Here is a 21150-nt window from a genome sequence, read left to right as displayed (position 1 = left end):
AAACAAATATATAATATAGTTTCAGAGCATAGTTCTATAGCTTTGGAGAAGAGTGGCACGTTTCAAAATATGATGGAAGCTTTACAGCTGGAGCTTGGCAGAATTTTCAGCCTGTTAAAATCTCATAAGATCACTGAGATCAGGCATTGTAAAGACGTGCCAGATGATACATTAAATTTTAATCACATTTTAAAAAAACAGTAAAAATTTTATTTAAATATACCAGAATTAAATTTTCAAAGTCAGCTCCTCTGGGATAAAATTACAATATACTATTTCTTTATTATTCAATTTCTTATTAAAACTTTCATGGCTCAGTGTCTCATGATTTTGCCTCTCTGCAATATAATATCTAGTTTTGTACTGGAATGGATTAATTTGTACATTATTAAAGTGGGAAGTAACTTTGCCTGATGGGAAAAATCAGCATTGGAAAATGTATTAGAAATGCAGACAGTACTTCTTCCAAGTTAGGGGAGAAAAGGTGAACAGTCAAATTAAAATAGACTTTCTATTTTATTCTTACTATATTACGTTATACAGTCACCATATCCTTAATCTCACGAGTCTACTTGCTGTGAGCAGTGTGATTATGCAGATACTGAGTACCCGTGTGTTTCGGTTGATGAGCACCTTCAGTGGGGGTTTTGATACAAAATTAAGCAGCTACGTAACTAAACTTTGTGTGTTTGGGAGAGTACAGTGTTCATACAAGCAGTAATAACCACACCGTGTAACAAAAGACCATTAAAGACAGGGACGCAACAGACATTAGTCTTTTGTGAGGGATTCAAGAGTCTCCCGTAAAAAAATCCCAACCCTTGAAGCTGTTGTTTGAGGGAACGGGCAAATGGCCTCGCTGTGGGTGGCTGCTGGCAGACCCTGGCAGGATCCTGGGTCACAGGCCATGCCTTCAGGCACCCCACTGACAGACATGGGGTCACACAGTTCATATTCTGGAGTTGCCTACAGTCTTTTAGACATCTCCTCCATAGAAGGGAAAAATTATAGTACTTGGCATATGATCTGCACTTGTATTATTGTCCTGCCAGACAGAGGCAGATCTTGCTGCTTCATAGCAATGTCCTTCCTCCAGAGTGGAAACCAGTGACAATAATGCATGGATGTATTCCTAGAGTAACTTGTCCCTGACTGGAAAGGATTGTGCAGCTACTGTTTCAGGGGTCCCACACAGAAATGAAAGCTGAGTTTCTATTCCACGAATTGTGAATTTGATTGTAGAAATAATGTACTGGACTGTTGCTCTCTCAAACAACAGGAAAAGCACAGCACCTGAGCATGTTTCTTGCAAGGATTATCATGATGGAGTTGCAAGACTGTATTAATGCCTTTGAAAGAGCATGCTGCCAGAACAATATTTTCAGAACCCTGATTATATTAACCAATGAATCATCCTAAAACCAGCTAGAAATTATACTAGTCTCAAAAGTAATGTTATTCATGTTCGGTAGGTTTAATGCAGAGGTGAAATGAAAAATGCCTCATGAAAATGAGGCAATTCTCTTACCTTCATGTCCTCAGCAAGTGGCTGAGAAAAGCTGAATTCCAGTCCTATGCTTGATAGTCCCATAAGTGTTCAGAAAACAGTGTTGGTATGTAGGAATCATTCACAGCCACACCCTTCCCAATGTCCACTTTTTGTTACATGACTAATATTAAGTTCATTAACAAAAATTATTGAGAAATAGACATTTTACTCTTAAGTCACCTTTCAACAGACGTGCAAATGATATTAAATACCAAAACCATCTTTCACCTATTTTGGCTGTATAATGTCCTACCAGAGTCCGTTATACAAAAGGGGATAGCTTTCTTAACTTCTGTAAGTATGAAAGAAATAGATAGTAATTTTTCTTACTTGTCTCTTATGCATACTTTCATATACATTAACAGTATTTTCAAATAAAATTTAAAAAACCCTAGACAACAAGAATCCCAGGAAGTTATTTAGCTTAAAGTAGGTATTGATGCACTTCAGAATGAAGCTCTTAACAAAGAAAAAAATATCTGCAACCCTGCAAAGGCCCACCACTGGTACAAATCCTTGCATATTACAATTAAGATATAACTGAAGTACATATAAATTTCTTGGCATCATAGCCTAAAACTTCTAAATGCTTTCAAACCTACAAAGAAATGACTGCACAGACTGCCGAGATACCGTGCTGTTAATCACTACTTACAGCTACATGTATTTGTACCTGTCTTTGCCCAATGTTCAGTAAAGCACCTCAGTATTCATGTTCAATGAATTGTTGGAGTGCTGCTATGGGAATAGCAGTTTGAGTCTTTCCATTTGCAGCTAACATTTAACAAAGTATTAGTGAAAGAGTTTCCAAGGATAAACACCAAATTTCCTGTTGGGAGTAGGAAGTATTACCTGAATAAGATCTACAAATAACCCTATATCTACTTGAGGTTTTAAGACAGAAGCAAACATTTTGAGAACTTACTTCAGAATTCCATGTCTAGTTAACTTACTTTTCAGTTCCAAATTCAAGACGTCAGTTGCATTGCCAATATCATGCAACTCTAAGAAATAATTTCCAATCTTCTGTAAATCACTGTTCTTTAGAACCCTGCCATTTAAGCATGAAAATGGGGCTCAGTCTGGAAAAACACAGTCACTCTCCCCTCCTTTGCTTGAACTTTTTCATGGCAGTGTTCCCAACTGCTTAAAAGTTGTAGCTGTAAAATGAGGTGGCATCATGAAATGGAACAACAGGGCAGAAATTTAAGGAACCAAATCCACTGAGCACAAAAATCCTGTCAATTAGAATGTAGTTGACAACTGTAAAATAATTCAGCTTTAGTGAAAAAAACACAGCTGAGTATTGTGTAGTAAAATAAAATCTCAGAAGAATTATGCTAGTTGCTTAATTTAGAAGTAACTCAGTAACACCAGCTCATTGCTGAGTATGTTATAAATGCAGGATAAGAAAATTCAGGAACTGTGCTACTTTTATTGAAAAGCGTGCATTATAGCACTAAGAGTCTAAGCCCCAAGATTTCGAAAAACACATTCTACACACGCTGTGTGGAAAACAAAATGCAAGCTTAGAAACAAAGATTAAATAATATACAACAGAGAACATGAAAGACTGCCAAACTCTTAATCCTATTAATCTACCAACTTTAATCCCTAACTTTCTCATTAAAAAGTATCTCAATAATATGGGGTTTCTTCCGCATGGAGGAAGGGGCATGCAGCTATGAATGGAAATCTACAATAACATAACGTATGTTGTTCTACAGACTTTAGAGTATAAAGAGAGTGTTATTCTTCAGCTGAAATTAGGCAGATGTTGATTACTAGTCAAATGATGTGGTATTTGAGGCTTGTGAAGTAGAGAGAAATATTTCTGGTAACATGAGTAGCAGCTGTAAAAACAGTGCAGAAAAATAAAACTGACCTTGAACAACATTAGGAAATCATGCTATTTTTTAGGTAATATTTAAGTTAAAAGAATACCACACATCTGTTAAAAATATACTCACCTCTTCTATTTGAAAGTTTATAAAAACTAGATTTTAAAACCTCACCCCCATAAATTTAATGTATTCTTCTAATTAAAAACACCGCACAATCTTCTTGTTCAACAAGGATCAACCAAACCTGATCAACTCTTGCCTTTGACACGAGGAATTGTTGCATCTCGAGCCAAAAACACACAGAGATTCACAAAATCCTGACCTACCTGAGAGTCCTAATGAGCTTAAATATAGGTCTCCTACATTTTGAAAGCCTCAAAGGGAAATGCATTTTGGATGCAGACTAGCACGGTTTTGTGCTAATAAAACATGAAAGACTAACCTAATTCTGCAAAGCATTTACACTTGAAGTATAACAGTGCAAATTAATATCCATAATGAAATGGTGATAAAATAATCTTTGGCATGTGCTTTATCAACTTCAGAAGTATTCATGGTTTTTTCAAGATGATGAGTTTTTGGAATGAAGCAATTTTTTCTGAATAAAAATGCCACGAATAACAATGAATGATGAAATATCCTAATTTATCATCTAGAAAAGAAAGGTGTTTTGCTACTGTCCTGTGTAACCAAAACATTTGCACAGTGGCTGTATTAATTGGGTAGAGGGACCCATGCTGATTATCGTACTGAACCTTTTCAAATGTATCTGTGACCTTTCCTTTCAATATCCAATACGTAGGTCTACCTCTTCCTTTTTCTCTTTGTTTTCTATTTTGTATTTGGCTAGTAGAATTTAGATCTGGCCTAACGCTTACTTTAAATTAATCTTCCCCTTCAAAAATTTCCATGGAGTTCTTTTAGCCAAGTGACAAAACTTTACTATAAGGATTTGATTTTTCAGTTACAGTTATGATTGGTACATCACCACACTTACCTTCTCATGCACCTGGAAGCACCACCAAGACTAGGCAATACTTTTCCATATGTTGCTTTACAAGAATAAGGAAAAAAGCCTACTATTTTTAGTTATGTTCTTCAACAAACTCTGTGGTTACAGATCGAAAACACTTGTGTCCAAGTAGTTCAGTAAGTTCCACTATTTTTTTTCCCTGTGATTTCAGAAACTGTGGTTCAGTTAATTACTGTGCTGCTGATTTAGCTACTTTACAGGTGGATATAAGCATTTATTGATGGAATATCAGAAAACTAAAATAGAAAGCAGGAAAAATAAAATTGCCTTTACATCCTAACTAGCATAAACATCTTTTGAACTGAAGATTCTTTGACTTTGGGTGTAGGAGCTGTGGAAAAAGAGTGACTATTAACAGTGTAGACCTGCAGATAAGACATCCACCCGTAAACACAGAGGAAAAGATTTTTTCAGATTTACTGAATATTGGTCCAGCTTTGCTGCTACTGCATTCTGTTTATATCTAGAATCGTACTAGTGCTTCAAACATCGGAGTGATGTCACAGTTTGGAAATGAAACTACTGTTTGCTGGTCTGTCTTGTTGAAAGATAAATTGATAGATAAGCTGTTTGCTAAACACGTTTGATCTTTTTTTCAGCTGTCTAAAGATCATTCAATGGCATCTTGCCTGGTTCTCAAAAGAGACAAGAGAGTATAGGGGTTTAATGTTAGGTTTCTATGCTCAAAAGAGTAAGGATGATCTGGCATCTCAGCAGATAGCCTGAAGTAATCATCGATCTCTCTATTGAAGTCTGAAACAATTAAAAGCTTGCATAATAATTCACAAATCAACAGAATCAACAAAAGAATGGCTGCAATCTCCTTTATGTTGTAAAGCATCAAAAACAAAAACTGCATGGAACACCTGCACTGTATGGCGGTGACAACACCAGACATGGGAAAGATCTGCCAGATTTATTCTCAGCAGTCTTGCTGCTCTGTCTAGCTCATCACCAAACTAGTATTATCATCAATTACTTGGCAGCACTCCCGTGGGAATCTAGGTCATCTCTGATCTCCCATGAACACTGCACGAACCACTTTGACAAAATGCATCAGACTTCATTCAGGACCTAGACTCAACTTCCAATCTAGCCCTCCCACCCCCGCAAGATCTAGAGTCTAACTATATCTACAGTCCAACTACAGAAGACAAAAATATGCGAATACTATGAAACTATCTTATGGAGGTGATCATGGTGGCCAGCAAATTATTTAAAGAAACCACAACAAAATCAGCTGATGGTAAAGCATTTGGACACCCATGGCAGAGGTGGTCTCTAGCTGACTGGAAGTTCTTGACATAGAAAGAATTATAGCCATTGTAAACCATAAAAAGATACCTTTATAAAATAGAAGAACAGAATGAAACAGACATATCTTGCATTAAATGGATGGAACCTAAATTAGTACAGAAGAGAAGATGAAGCCCTTTCAGTGCTCCAGTAAATTCATAACAACCAGATTCTGAAAGACCACAAATACACTTGAGTCAATTTGAAAAAGTGCAAGTTGCCTATGAGTTGCCTTGGATTACTTATTGTAAGTAAAGATAAGGATTTACATGCCTCCAAGCTGAAAACCAAATAACTGAATTAATAAAAAGTAGTTTCTGAAAACATAGAGTACAGACCTTTCTGCATGCAGTACAGGTCATTTCAACTCAAAGTATGTGAAATGGAGTTATAGCACCAGCAAAGCCTTCTTTTGGATTCAGAGCAGAGAAAAATGAAGAAAATTATAAATGGGAACAGGATAAAAAATAATGGCATTTTTATGAGACTAGAGTTGGCAAATCCTTCAGCACGAACAGAGAAACCAGAGTATTTGCTGTTAAGGGACTTGCTTTGAAAAGGCCTTAAACATTTCAAGTTAAGGGCAACTTATTAAGCCATAACATTATTCTCATGGTACTGGCACTCGATAGTATTACTCATTACTTTGTTTCATTAAAATGCAGCAGCCATGATCCCTGCTCCAAGCGACATCGTTTAATACACGCAAAGATTTCCAGCACTACTTACCATATCAGTGGATACACATATTCTCTTACTAAGTGAAAAGCATGTGAATGCTCGAGTACCTGTATACAGTACAGGCACATCTACTGTATTTCACACCTCTTTTTCAGCATTTTCAAATAACTGAGACTGCATTACTGCTAATTCTTTTGGAAGCTAAGATGTGCAAATCAAATACCGAAATGCAAATGTAAGAAAATAAAAATCTTCATTCTCCTAAAAAGTTTTTCCAATTCTCTGAAATAATCTGCTTAGAAAATATCAGAGTGTACGTAAAGTTACATATTAAGTATTTAATTACTTATTTTACAACATTATTTTAATGTCAATCAACCAATAACTTTTGCCTTCTTTTGGACAAATTATTTTATTTTGGCAGAATTAGCAATGCCTGTGAGCTTAAACCAAAGTTACAATGCTCCTTTTGTATTGCTAAATACTTCTTTCTTCCTTTCATACATATTTTGAGAAATTATAATATTTTCCATGCATTAATATGAATGCATATTAATGAACGAATATTTAAGCAAATTAACTTGCTTTCTTCATTGGTGAAACTCAAAGCTTTACAATAAGCAAATGTGGTGAGTCAGTCTATTATATAACTGAGCAATTTAGCATAATTAGTAAAAAATATGGTAGAGCTGCATAGGGAAAGTGGTAATACTGTACAAATGGGACAGTTGCTCTAAAGTATGGAGTAAGACTTTTATAATGTCTTGTACATTTCAGAGGTTTTGAAAGCAATATAAATCAGTAGCAAGTACACACTACTTTATTTAGAATTCTATCCAAGCTATCGATTCTATCTTTTATATCCTGTTCAGTATTGCTTTAAAGTGGGTTCATTAATTTTTGTCTGTTGTGACAAATTCTTTGCAGATTCCCCTTCTTTTGTGAGGTTAAGATTACTCTCCCTAGCCTGCTAACTCTTTTCCCTCCCTGCAAGAAAAGTTAAGCATATCAGATCTCTAGTTTCCAATCTAAAGAATAAATTTATTTTTTGTCATATCTCTGTACTCATGGAACCCAAGTATTTGAAACTGTTCTTGGTTTCCTCTTGTAGTTTTGATCACATTACTTACCAGTATTCTTCAAGAGACCAAGAGTTTGTAAGACTGGACCGTAATATACTGGGTATAATATCTATGGCATCTAGACACAAAGAAGGTAAATGAAATAGTGTGTCTATACCCTATCTTTGGGCTTTATCTTGGAGTCCTAGCACTATTTTACCATGACTTTAGATGAATACAGTAGATGATGCCAGCTCTGCTCACAGAGATTTGTTTGCTTTCTGGCTGTTCACACAACTGTCTTGGCCAGTTACAGATAGATGCCTGACTTAAACTGGAAACAAATCTGACCTGCAATTGCGTTATGCTGGCCAGACTACTCCGAACATAGAAATTCCACCTGGAGCAGCTCTTTGGTTCTAAGGAATGAATTACAGTCCCTTCTGTGATTTCAAGCTTCCTCTCCTCTCCAGTCTCGCACCGAATCCACTGAGCTAACTCACCTCCAAAAGTGAAGATGGATGGGCACTGCTGAAAATCTCCCTACCAGATTTGCCCCCATTCTTTTACAGAATACAAAATATTTCAGCACTTGTATACTACAAGGAGGGGGTGGTCCTGGATTGCGCTGATCACTAATAGAGTGACAGGGTGTTAATAAAACCCTTTTGTTCTTAATCCTATAGGTAAAATAGGTGAAGATAATCACCTATCCTTTGGTTGCAACTGTTTGTTAACAGACAACTCTTGGCTGAGTTTTGTTCTGGCTGTAATATAACCTGTAGCACTACCACGCTGTCCTGCAGTCTCTATTTCAAAGTAGTTTATCCCAGTATTCAAACGAAAGTCATCAGTATTATGTAATTGAGCAGTTAATGAATCGATTCTGGAGGTTTCCCTTATGACACCATAAAACAAATTAAGGCTGTAAAGTTAAGAAAAGCTTTTTAGAGTTAATTCAAATGAGGAGTCTATGTTCTTAAAAACAGACAGGTGTATCTTTAGCAGATGGCATAAAGTTGTATTAGCACCAGCAAGATTTACAAGCAGGTAAACTGAGGATTTTCTATGAATTTCTACTTTGATACACTCAATTAAATAGGAAGAAAACCCCCATTTCATACTGAGGGTAACAGAAAGAGCATAAGTACTTAAGAAGCCCTTCCTCTCTCCACTATTCAGAACAAGAATGGGGATCTCAGAATGAAGGAAAAACTATACACCTGGAAGTAATACAAGCACATCATTACAGGAACAGAAAAAGCCATTTCACAGAACAACCCTATATATGGCCTGTAAAACCTAGATTCATTTCAGTTGATTCCTGGTTTACTATGCAATTATTTTAGATCACTGGACCTAGAAACTTGACCTTTACACCTTCAAACAAAGAGCTTGGACTCTACTCTCATGAATGTCCTCTTGATAAATGCTTTCAGTGAGCGTATAAACCCGCGACGCAGTACAGCCACTGTCATATTCCAACCATGCTTTCAGTAGCCTATGATCAGAACAGCTGACCTGCTACAGTGCAGGAACAGAGATGAATTAATCAGAATTACTGCAATTTCTGTAGTAGTGGTATTTACTTCCTTTGGATATATAAAATACTGTTGGATCTCACAAAAGTGTTTGTGATGAGGCAAAATCCAGAACAGCAAATGTCTTTCAGAGACTCTTCTGAGAAAAAAGAGTCTCTATATATGCTTTTGATTAAAAAAAGGAATCCTCCTCCAAAAAAAACCAACAAAAAACCCAACAAGACTTTCGGACAAGAACTTTTGCATTGAAACATGAAGTTTTGAATAAACTCAAGGGAGTTGGGGCTCCTACACTTGTCACTGTGGTATTTACCCTTGACCCATATTCTGGGTGTGATCTTCCAGGAATTGGAGACATTTATGTAGCAAGTTTAAGCTACTGCACCCCTAAAAGGAAAAAAAGTTCTGATAGAAGTTTTAAGTAATCTTACAGTAGAAAGGTGAACAAAACCAGCTGCATATTGTATATGTGAATGTTTTCAGTTTGGTGAATGGACCTTTTTTTTTTATATATATATTTATAAATTCACTTGAATATAGAGGCCTTCAAAATTATGTACATACACATTATATGTTCATAGTTCTGATTTATTTCATGCTGCATACTCTGATTCATATGTAATTTCAGAAAAACACTTTTGTTTTCTATTTTTGTACATTTGGATGTTTTCTTCTATCTGTTCCCATGAATATTTGGGATGCCATCCTCGACCCATCCACACAACAACAATACAGTTTTATTTAGATCCCTCTCCTTGTGACTCTTATTCTTTGCCCCTACAAGATTAAGAGCATCCGGCAACAGCTTGTGTCGCACATTAAAGAGACAGGTAGAAATAACTGCTCAAAAAACACTCCTCATATTTTAGGTAATTAAATGAAAAGGCTAACCTAAGGCAATAAAATATAAGAAAAAAAAAAAAGAGCTGCATGAGTCATTGCCACAAACTTGGTCATAACTTCTTAGTAACTTACATCTATCGTTTCCTGTCAATATACTTTTAAAAGTTTCATTTCAAATTTTTTGGGGCAAAGCTAATTCTGATTATAAACGTGTGTGACATGAAATAATCTTTCCTGATTTCTAGAGAGAAAGACTGTTTAAGAGTGATGGAGATTAAATTTCTACTCAGATAGTTATGCAGTAGCCTGTAAACTTAGTCTGAAGTGATCTGGAGGCTACATCTGAAACACAGAGTCTTCCTGAAGATGCCTATTTGAAGGATGTTGCTACTGCTAGTTCTGATCTCAAACCTAAAAAGGGATGTAATTACCTGGACATGTCAGGACTCACTGCTCTTATTTTCTTAGTGAGGGCTGACCTACCCTGAGCAGCAAGAATATTCAGGAGAAAGAAAGGAGAATAAATAAGAGACTTTCACCTGCAGTTTAACTGCCTATTTTTGGTGCAGTGCCAATAATGGAGGCACTGTTCCTAAAATTTGCAAGTGGCCTTAGTGGTGCATAAAAGAAGCTGAATCCCAGGGCAAACCAGGAATACAAATGGCTGGCACAGCCCAGCACTATGGTTTCCTCTGCATGCAGAACTGCACATATTCTTCCTTCGTTCGAGATCTCCATTCTTCGTTCTCAATATTGGAGAGGGGAAGGGCTTTGTTTATGGACCTCAGAATCTATTTCAAGGCTAAGGGACAGGATTTAGTCCTTATTTTTCCAAAAAGCAGCTAAGGTATCCCAGTCTAGACAACCCTGTCCTTCCATTCATTAATCTACCTCTTACCGAAGTTAATTAACTATGGAGCTTTCCTTTAAGCTGCAACTGCCTAACTAAAAATATATTCATTTACAAATCATATTACATAATTTATCACTGATATAATTAATACTCCAGTGCAGATAATATTTCAAACCGGATGCGTCCATCATGATAATAATCGAAAAAACCTTTTAATTGTAGAAGAGAGTAAAAAATTTTTCTTCTGATAGAAACCAAACCTCAGAAAAAAAAAAACAACTGAACTAAACCCAACTTAAGTAAAACAACAGTTTAATAGTCGTCTGTATTTCTCATAGTACTGTGATCTTAACACACTTGACAACTTTGTTCAGGATGTAGCTTAAGTGTTTTTTAGAGCCCAAACAGATGACAAAAAAGATTTTCGGAGCTTCAAGTATCTGCCTTCTTACCTGTCCATCTTTAAAATTTATACTCTTCTTAGCAATATTTTTATTTTTACTTATTTTATTTACATTTAGGTTTATATATTTAAAATAAGAATGCACATAAGCAGTTATCATTTCTTGTTCTTACATCCAGTAATATTTTCAATATTTTCCTATCTAAGTATTTTTCATTATATAGTTACTGATATTTAACAGATACTGGAGAATAAAGATCTCCTTTATTCATCAGTTTTTACCTTCTCCCTTACCTCTATTTCTTAGAATAATAAAGTTAATCGGGAGAGTAAACTCCAATTAGTTTTCCTTTTTGAAGGAGTAATAAACTTGATTACTTTTGTTGAGTAAAGTTGCCCATCTTCAAACAATAGTACTGTGACAAATAGGTTAAGGAAACAGGCTAAATAGCATCATCTTCAAACTTGTGTAAGTACAATAATACTATATAAAAGAGTATCATAAAGAATATATTATTTAATAATACTAACATTGAGAGTAATTTTTCACTAAACAGTTTTGCCTTCATTAATGCCTTAAGAAAAAACTCCAAGTCTACAGAGATACAACTTTTAGGGAACATATGCATTTCAGTGGACGAAGCACAAGGATTTACTTTATTCTGATTCCATCGATATCTATGATTTGGCATGCAGCCTTTAGTATACTGCCCAATTCTTTGTGTCTCCTGTGAAAAAGCTGGTCATATTTCATTGCATACATCACTGTAGTGTGGTAAAATTAACCTAATGGCAGTGAATTTCTTTTAAAAAAGTCCCTAGTATAAGTAGTTCCTCATGACCATAAAAAGCTCTAATATACAATGTGATGGTACAGTTTATTTACAGGTAAATAATTAGTGCAGCTAATTTCAGAGATAAATCACCCAGGTTTAGGAAAGATGCGGTTAATGCCTAAATTTCTACCCTTATTGTATATAAAGATTTCTGTATTGTATAAAACTCAATGCTTTTCCCCTGACTGTATAAAGACAAATATATCCAATGTTATATACTGAGTTTTGAACGGTACCCAGCTCAAAATTATGTTTTGTTGATGTAGAAATGGTTGGGAGGTTTTTATTACTATTCAGGAAAGAAGGAAAAAAAAGTATTCTTAACACAGTTCTAATAATGAATGTCCAATAGCCAAGCTGGTTTACTTAATAGAACTTTACTTAAATAGAACACTGTCCTCCTGTAACTGCAGAACGCTATGGCCCTAGTAATCAAAGCAGCAGTTGCTCAGAGAGGCGGCAACTCGACACTATGGACTCAGCGTAACTGAGTGGAGGCCAACGTACAGCGGAGGCCAGTAACTGCTGGTATGATTTCTGTTCTGAGGCTCCACCTGACCCCTGCATGGCTCTGATCACGTCAGCTTCCTTTCAGTTCAGTCACCTGAGACAACCTTCAGCTACCAAGCGGGGATAAAAGTTTAAATTTTATAAAAGTACCACGAGTTAGAAGATACGAGTTCCACAGAAATGCTACATCCTACTACTGAAATGTTAGAGTCTTTTGAAAAACAGTTTAAATTTTTAACGCAGAACGAATTGGAGGCAGACTGCATTACTGGCATTAGAATATGAAGGGTATGTGTATGTATTTCATACATGCAAATTCCTCATAAGGAACCAATAACTGTCTGACAGATAAAATGACATTATTACACTAAACAACCAGAGGTTGTTCTCAGTCAAAGAGAGGAAAAGCCAAGCCAGCCATGCTATACTTGAAACCATTTCTTGAAAAGAAGTGCAGACTAGGAGGAATCCTAAGTTATAACCACCCTCTGAACCACGAGTGAAGAGAGGGAGATGGCTAGGCCCAGGAATGCTAAATCAGGAAGTGCTTGTGGTTAAAAACAGAAGCAACCACATGAATAAGGGGTTTTAGGAGACAGCTAGACGACACTGATTGAAAAAAAATATTAAAGCACAGAAAAAAGAAAACCAAGGAGAATTAAAAGGCCCCCAAAAAATCTGTGTGTATCTGAATCTGGTTTCAGGAGAATAGAAAAGTAGAGGCCAAATAACTAAAGATTTAGACATCCTGTAACGGTAAAACTTTCTTGTCATTAAAAAAAAAAAATCTGGTCTTCCATCTCCATCTGGAAGCTTTCTCTTAAACAAACAAATGAATGAAACACATGCAACATAAAAATAGTTTTCATTTTCTTCTACATATCCAGAAGAAGATCTCTTAATGAAAAACCCCCAAATGTTATACTTTCAGCCTTGCATAACTACACGGGGACCCTCTCAGCTATCACTGATCATCTGTAATGTTCCTCTCAGATGCTAACAAGCAGAATTTAATAAAAAAATGAAAAGGAGCGATGTTTCAACATTAAACACAAGGGGAAAATAGTTTTAATTATCCTACAAATATTTGCATTGAATAGGCAGGAAAAGATTTCCTGCATATAAACCATGTTATGGTATTAATAAAATAATGGAGCTAGCTCCTGTTGTCTCACCCCTTACCTTCTATATTGAGTGAAGTCTTTAATGAGAAAACCTTTTTTTAGGAAGTAATGATGCAAAGGAAAGCAATGAAACACAAAACAACATGATTCTAATTTGACCTTTCCATCAGTATAGTACACACAATCCACAACACTTTTAATCTGGAATTAGATCAAAGCACTGAAGAAGTACTGTTAATTTGTGGGAACATAACACATCTGCAGATGATTAAAGAGATGCTGCCATTTACCATTTGAAATGAGGAATTTGCTGTTCATACTTAAAAGAACTCTTTACTTCCAATCCTACCCAAGTCTAAAATGCTCCTTTAAAAGAGTTTAAATGGCTTGAGAGGAGGGAGCATTGTGCCAAAAGATAGAGGACTCAAGCTTTGAAGCTGTAAGCATCTGCATTGTGTTGATTATTACATACAGTTTGCTCTGCTAATAAGTGAGGAAATGAGAATTGCCCATTATTAGATGGGACTGACCTCTGGCTGTTTAATTACAACCTGGGTTTCTTATTCCTTTTCTTTAGATATGATGTTTAGAGGTCAATCTGTCAAAGAAATGTTTTTTTGGGGAAAAGCAGGATTTTGATGCCCAAAAATATTCTTCTGCATTAGCTTGATATTTTTTTCAGTGAATGGGAAGTATGAGGATTTCACTGTAAGAGTGGTTAAAGCCTGGAACAGGGGCTGAGGGAGGCTGCAGAATCTCCTTCCTCAGAGATACTCAGCTGGACACAGCCCTGAGCATCCTGATTCAAGCTGAGCAAGCGGTTGGACTAGGCCTCCAGAGGCTCGTTCTAACCTAACTTATTCTGTCATGTCTTTTTCATACTAATTTTGATAGAACGGTTCCTTTCATAACGAAATATAAAAACAAAATAAAAAAGAAGGTGTCAGAGAGTTGCAGTCATACCAAAGAGTATTTTCTGGTCTCTATCCCACCTGCAGATGCAGATGTCCTTGCACAGATCCATCTCTGCCCAATTGTGAATCGGATGTACAGTTGAAGTGGGGTTTGACTGTTGATTGCTCCGGCCTTTGCCAGTATCTCTCCATGCAGATACTGATTGTTTGTTCCAACAAGTACTACAGCTGCAGAGGAGCTGTAATAGTGGCCATCCAGAACTGAGCAAAACCAGGACTCTCAATACTCTGGGGAGATAGAAGTCCCTAGAGAAATTTTGGCCATATACCACATTCTTAGAATCCTGTTGTTCTCTGTGCTTAACAGTCCTGGTATATTTTAAACAGCATATACAAGAGAGATGACTCAAACAGATAGGAAAAGAAAGCATTTCTTCTTTCAGAAAATCTCATACTTTCCTTGTTTAAAGGATAGGAAATAAATAAAATGCATCAAAAGAGGGTGTAATTAATTTATACAGGTTAACACAACTAATGACATGTTATGTTAAGAAAAATCCTAACATTTATAGTCTCAGAAAAGTGCATGAAAGACCGTGCTCTTCTTGTCTTCTTCCATGCATAGAAGTGATGCTTTAATCTTGTCTGGCATGGTCTTTCAGAGTGTTAACTTCAAGTCTATTTAACTGATCAACAACTCCTTGGTCATTAACAGAAGTGTCCCTTTTTTCTGCCCACTGTTTATAACAATGATTATTTTATAAAATTTTATGGGATTCAAGTATTCCAAAGATTTTGATGGACTGTTTTTGTCAAAACTGAATGGTAACTTAATTCAGATTTCCAGATTCACAGAAATTCAAATTTATATCACAGGCAGCCCACTTATTTTTCTTTTCAGAAAGAAAACTTAATCTAGTGTTCTTATAGTAACAAGGCTTAAAATCTGCTTCTAGCTAAAGTGTAAACTGTTAAAATCTATCAATATAATTTTCACTATCACTTATAAAATTAGGCATACACTTATTTGCATTTAAATCTTTTTCTCTATTACAGTGATTAGAGCAAAAATATCCAGCGAAAAGGTGGTTCCTGCCAGTGATGATCCTCTTGATACCCACAAAATGATCCGGTATGAAATCAAACAAATAAAGGTACATGGAATCACTTAGCTATTTTGAAGTTCAATGCTGATAACCTATGTATATGACTACAATTTAGCCCTAAACACTTTAAGCTGGAAAAGGCTCCAGCTGCCTATATGGTTAGACCCAGGTGAACTACAGAGAATAAATCAAAGTAGGGATAAAAAAAAAAGAGAAAGATGTTCTGACATTCATGAGCTGCTTGCTAAATAACTATATTTTGCTGAAATATTTTGTTACAATTGCTTTATGAAGACTTCATGAAAACATACTTCAACCTATGAATGGTGTTTGACACGTGCTGTTTCTGGTGGATACTTGATCACCTATGTTGCGTTATGATATTGCAACTCTTGACTGGATGATGTAAACTTTATAAACAGAGGAAAGCATTTCCAGATGGAATAGCAAGGACCTTTGTTCATAAGTGAATAGGGATATTTGCAGAAACAGAAGACCTTCCCTAATATTCATATAAACAAAAATCCATTTGTATGAATGTTGTTAGGAGAGCAGACACCAAGTAGAAGCACCCAGAAATAGTCATTCAGGATCTCACAGATTTTTCCATTATTTGTTCAGCTCCAATAAGGAGACATACTCATTAATGTACTTTAAGAAGACATATCTTGATCCCATTCAAGTCACCATCAAACTCTCACTGATGTAAAAACATCATGATGTACCTGTTTCTGGCATACACAAAAGATAGGTAGTCTCTTTCAATTAAAACATGTTAGTGTGCATTGGTGGGGGTTTTCATTTGTTTGTTTTAACTTTTGTAGATGGTTTTATCTCTCATTTTTCATAGAGTATTATTTTGTATTATTTGTATTGATTTGTGTCATTACATTTATTGAGAACACAAGTAGGTAATTATGAATGGCTATGTGCTTTCAAAAAAAAAATTCAAGCCTTCATTGGTATTGCTCACAGGAGCTTTACTAAGAAAAATCGATGGTAAACAAGAAAACCATCCTTGTGAACAGTTTGAGGTAATCACACATGACTTCTGTTAAGATTTTATAGCAATTTCAACAAGCCAATCCTTTTTACCTTGTTAAAACAAACGCCAAAACTCTTCACCATTTGCCTTTTTCTGTCTTCTTAAACTATTAAGGATATTTTCAAATGTTTCTTTACAGAAATAAGTATATAAATACCAGAGCAATTCTCTTTCCTCCCATGAGCACTTATTTTCTGTTGCTACTCTGCAAGACTTCTGTAACTTTAGAGAAATGCAAATCATTTTATACTTCATCACAAAAAAAAGAAGAATGAGTTGTCTAGTCTGTGTTATTCTTTTCAGTCTATAATCCTGTTCTTCTGTAACAGCCCACTGAAATCTCTGAAATACATTCATATATTGGAGCTGCTTTGGAATTTCTCCCAAATTTTCCTAAGTAGAGGCCTATTCAAAACTCAGGCATCAGTAAGAGATCTTTATTTAATTCCCCTAAGTTTCAGAAGGCAAGTCAGCTAGGACTGGACAAAACAGATTTATTTTCTAAGAAAAGATGCTCTACATCATTACATACAAACTTAGACTAAAGACACATGGGTCATAATAGTCCCACCCTTCAAATTCTTACTTCTGGCCAGAAGACAGTTAGGAGAGAGGTAGGAGCTGAGGCTTTCACCCTGGCACACAGGCTGCTCAGCTGCGTTGGGACCCAGCTCCCTGCTCAGCATCCCTAACAAATCCAGTAGAAGGATTTTTGTTTGAAACTCCACAACACAGAGTGGGCGAGTGAACAGCAGCTTCTGTAAGCTATAAATCTTTTGTGGAACAGCTAGTAAACTCAGTGTGGCACTGAAATAAATCAACAAAGGCAACTTTGCCTGTAACTGGTAAGTCATACAAGAACTGACAACGAATAATATAATCTGTTATATTCTAAGCATATAATTCAGAGGTGGCATACAGGTAAAAATTAAGCAGGACTGGTTATACTGGAAAATTACTAAGAAATACTCACTTTTAAAATAACAGAACTTTAATAGGAAAGTGTTATGGATAACACTGTAAAGTCCGCATCAAGTTGCAAAAGTAAAGAGAGAGGAATTTTACATAGTTCATGCTTGGAAAGATTTGGTAAGTGTAAAGTAATAAATTAAAGTAATATAATGTTGTATGCAATCAGCCAGATATGGCCACCTCAGTGAAGTGGGACAACTCACAGACTGACTAACAACATCACTGAAATAGCTTGTCAGAGATTTTCAAACTGAGCCTCGTGGATCTGTGACCTCGTTTGTGTATCTTGGTTTTCCGAATAACTGAGAACTTGGTTGACCAGAGCAATAACTTGATAACACAATTAATTTCTCACCTCTCCCCTCAGACGACAACATTTAAAAGAATCTAAATCAACAGTGTATGTCAAACGGTAGAATATTCTGTTTTCACTATTATAGTCTTTCTTCTACTGAGTGCTTACAGACTGATTTCTCATACCGTAAATTTGATGGCTCTCAGTTATGATAAACTGAACAGTCCTTGCAGTGTCAGATGGCGCGGGTTGCATGTTTCTGGCTAACCCTGTGCATAAACATTTACAGGATTGGGGGGAAATGCTAAGAATTCACTTTATATAATACAAAAACTAAGAGACTCTAATAATTTCTTTTGAGCTGTAAGATCTGTCAAGATCAAACATGATTATCAACTCAGTATTAGTTTTGGTGAATACTTTTTAAGACATACACATATTCACACTTCCCTCAGCAATTCTTCCTCCCTCTGGGAAAAGAAACACAGAACCACAGAATGGGTACATTTCACTGCAACTGTAAATTCAGCAAAATGCTGCTGTTTCTCTGTTATGTTGCTCTCTGGGTTGTTTGACATCTAACATTAGTGCGGCTGGTTTATGCTACTCCTGTTACAAAAATTATATTTCTGTTATTTTAAATCCAGTGCATTAGACTTAGCATTAAAACATTGGTGGGTTTGGACAGAAATATTAAGTATGATTTTGTTATTAATTTTCAGAAATAAAAAAACAATTATGATGGAGTTTACTCCTGTTACATACATGAGTTGGCATGTTGAGAAGCCATACATTTTTTCAACTACTGTTTTCTTTTATTGCAGTATTTCCAGCATTATATTAGAGAGAAGAAAATACATAATTTACATGCAATTCGATATTTGTCATCATAATATTATTGTTATTGACTTGTTCATCACACTTACTCTGAGAAGCCAGCTAAATATTAAAACAATGCCATTAGCTTTTGTGACATTTTGTCCTATATTATCGGAATAGTGAAGTAAGGCCCAAGATATTACTGTCATACATGAAATCAACACATTTTACCAAATTAAACCATTGTAAGCAAAATTGCTAAGTATTTTCCACACAAGCTGCATGAATGGAAACCCACTGAAAGAATCAGACTTCTTTTACAAGAGAGTGGGGTCCCCTCACAATGGGAATATGAGGAGGTGCTTAAGCTAAACAGGTTATCCACACTTTACAGTGATGCATGCAGTTTTAAAGCTAGATATTAATCCCTATATAAAGCTAAGAAAAGAAGCCATGATAGATGTTGAAGAGAATAAAGAAGAGAAAAGAAATGTGAAGGAAGATGCCCAAGGCGCTGAAAGTAATACTGATAGTCTTAAAGAAAAGTCTTCTAAAATGCTAAAGCAACAGCCACGCACTGGTCTTGGCTATATACCTCAGGACAGGGACAGTGTTTGTACAGACTTTAGTATCAGGGTCACTTTTTTCTATTCACCCAATCCCTCACCCTATTTTCTATCCTAACTAAGTCCTACCAGAACTCAAAGGTAAATGGACCATATCACAGTGCAGAATCAAATTGAGCCATCTTATCCCTTTACAGAGACAATATCTACACTTTTAGGAGATGAAAGAATATGATTGAGAGGATCAAATATGATTTACTGAGTTAAACAGAAGATCTTAAGAAATGCTTTAACAAATACCTAGGTCAAAACCTCAGATAGGTCAGGCTGTCATTTAAAAAAACCCCAACAAAACAAACACCAAACTAATTTAAATATTAACTAGATCTCCATTATAAGTTGCCATGGATATTTATGTGTTTTTTTTATAGTTAAATCAATTTGTGTTGTCTGCGTAATGCCTCAAGTTAATTTAGATCAAGTGATGAGATATTAAAAGAGAAGCTGTGCCCTACTGTACACTGCAATAAAAGGCTTTTGAATGTCGAGAGAACTCAACTCAGAGGATACTTGCAGAGTTCATGTAGTTACTATGTACTAGACATCTGTGCCTGGTACCCCCACCCTGAACGGGGCAGATGGAAGGGCAGCAGCAGCAGAGGGTTCAAGGTTCAAAGATGGCAGGAATCCAGCGGGTCTTTGCAGGAGAGAGGAAGGCATGGGCTGCCCCGAGGCGCTGGGTCAGCAATCAGGCAGATTCTCCGCAACACGCCTGCAGCCTGCTCCTGCTTCCTCGTTTGGCCATCTTTCTGAGAACTTTTCACTTGAGCTGACGTACCAGACTACTTTTTTTTTTAATAAAATAAGATACATTTTCATCATCATTATGTAAGCTTTCTATTATTTTCACTGCTGCTTTGTGCAGGATACGGATTTGTTTTTGTTTTGTTTTGGTGAGTTTGTTTTTTTCTACTAAGAATTCCAAATCAACATCTAATATTTTTGGATCAGAAGCCAAATGACAACAACTTTGCCTTTTTTCATTCCATAAAGATGGCTTCAGAAAAATCAGCATATTAGAGTGTATTTTCTAGTGCCCTGTACTATTTAAATCTCCTGAGAGAACTTGAGTAACACAAACACATTTTCCAGTGACGCCAGCTGCAACTGGGAGAGCCTGCCCTTGGGGAGCCTTGCGATTGTCCACAGCTGTCAACACACAGCATGATGTCACCCAACGGGGCCCCTGAAGTGTTGGGGTTTCAGTTATGTCATATTAGGTGATGACAGGCACTCTGAGGATGATTAGCATCTTATGGTTCCTTCTCACATTTGGACACAACTAAATTTGTTTTGATCTTTTAACGGCTTATTTAAGAATTATTTTCATAGTTGGAAATGCTAGTTAAGGAGCAGCCAATCTGAACACTGCTCAGGCTTTGATCCTGAGCTTGTCCATTTTGGTGCTCCAAGCTATAAATTCTAAGAGCTGGATCCCATTTTCCAACAGTTGAGAAGGCTGCACTGGGCAAAAAATTCTGGATGTGGAAAACCAGCTTGCTTTAATGACTGACTATAAGAACAATACTCAGTTTCTGAGAATTTCTCATGTCCTTGAAGATAGACACCATTGCACCAATCAAGATAAAATTTCACATATTAATATATTGAGAATTTTTTGCATCTTAAATTGCTGCAGCACTTTGTTTGAGATGAATGCTGTCTCTGCATTACTCCCTAAATGGAAGATGCCAGTAGAACATGAATTGAAGAGAAAGCTTTAAAGATCCATTAAAAACACTGAAAAAGCAAAATTAAAACCCTATAATTAAAAAAAATTAAGACCCAATTTCCTTCTA

The 21150-nt window shown here is 36.0% G+C and overlaps 2 protein-coding genes across 2 annotated transcripts in view; one reads left to right on the top strand and one right to left on the bottom strand.

Moving 5' to 3' along the window:
• SYN2 (synapsin II) overlaps nt 1-21150 on the bottom strand; it is a 191284-nt gene that overhangs the window by 67935 nt on the left and 102199 nt on the right. The window lies entirely within an intron of this gene.
• The window catches only part of TIMP4 (TIMP metallopeptidase inhibitor 4), a 29800-nt gene that overhangs the window by 4268 nt on the left and 4382 nt on the right, over nt 1-21150 (top strand). The window contains exon 2 of the mRNA XM_074914353.1: nt 15545-15642. Coding sequence (XP_074770454.1) covers nt 15545-15642 — 98 coding nt within the window. The remainder of the gene's footprint in view (nt 1-15544; nt 15643-21150) is intronic.

Source organism: Athene noctua, chromosome 10 (assembly GCF_965140245.1).
Source record: "Athene noctua chromosome 10, bAthNoc1.hap1.1, whole genome shotgun sequence".
NCBI lineage: Eukaryota > Metazoa > Chordata > Aves > Strigiformes > Strigidae > Athene > Athene noctua.
This window is presented reverse-complemented; position numbering and strand designations above follow the sequence as displayed.